The following is a 938-nucleotide window of genomic DNA, read 5'->3' on the forward strand; positions in this document are numbered from 1 at the left end:
TACATAAACTCTGGCACCTTGCTAAGTTGTTAGCATTACATTTCTGTAACAAAATAACTTTGCCACGTCTCATCAGGTCAGGAAAATGAACCCTAAACATCTCATATTACCGGTTAACAATTCATTCTGTTATGGAAACGCAGGATCCATTTGAACCAAACATTTTGGGGTGCATGATACATCTAAGTATAGCCATGAACAATTTCAGTGCAACAAGCATGTCAAAAACACAGGTGCAAACCATCCATAGTGTATAGCATGTTCGCCATCATGCAACAATTAACAAAGATTATACAGTGTAAGTTATCCAGTGAAACAGCGACATGGATACAGTGTTCAATCTGATGTCCATCAATTTCTGGAATGTCATGACATACGTACATCTCAGTACAGACAGCCTTATTGAACCGACACAAGCAGGAAATCAGAAAAATCTAGAGTTCAGGGTGATCTGACCAGCGGATCACTCAGCATCGGCGTCACCGCCGCCGGAGATAGCGGCGGCGGCGGCGAGCTCCTGCTGCTGAAGGCGCTCGAGCGCCTTCTCGTGCGCCCAGGTCTCGATTGTGAGGTCGGGCTTGGCGTTGAGGCCGACGCCGAGGATGACGACGGTGAGGAAGGAGGTGATGTAGCAGGGCAGCTCCCAGTCCTCCCACTTCCGCGACTCCCCCGGCGGCGGCGGCGGGCGGTTGAACAGGTACCCCTTGGGCCGCTCCTCGTGGCCCGGCGTCGTCCACCGCCCCGCGCCCTCGCCGCCACCGCGCACGCGGGACGCGGAGCGGAGCCGCGCGCGCAGCATGCCTCCCGCCGCCGCCGCGGCCGTCGAGATCGCCCGCATCGATGCCGCCGGTGGGGCGCGTCGCCTTGCGAGATTGGGGAATGGAGAAGCTGTGCTGTGGGAGTGGGAGTGGGAGACGGGGGAGGACGGAGGAGAAAGG

The 938-nt window shown here is 56.1% G+C and overlaps 1 protein-coding gene across 1 annotated transcript; it reads right to left on the minus strand.

The window, feature by feature from the left end:
* Positions 1-221: 221 nt before the first annotated feature.
* LOC136501136 (uncharacterized) lies at positions 222-938 on the minus strand. Its single transcript, XM_066496630.1, has one exon. The coding sequence runs from the start codon at positions 836-838 to the stop codon at positions 464-466; it is 375 nt and encodes a 124-aa protein (XP_066352727.1). The 5' UTR covers positions 839-938; the 3' UTR covers positions 222-463.

Source organism: Miscanthus floridulus, chromosome 13 (genome assembly GCF_019320115.1).
Source record: "Miscanthus floridulus cultivar M001 chromosome 13, ASM1932011v1, whole genome shotgun sequence".
Lineage (NCBI taxonomy): Eukaryota > Viridiplantae > Streptophyta > Magnoliopsida > Poales > Poaceae > Miscanthus > Miscanthus floridulus.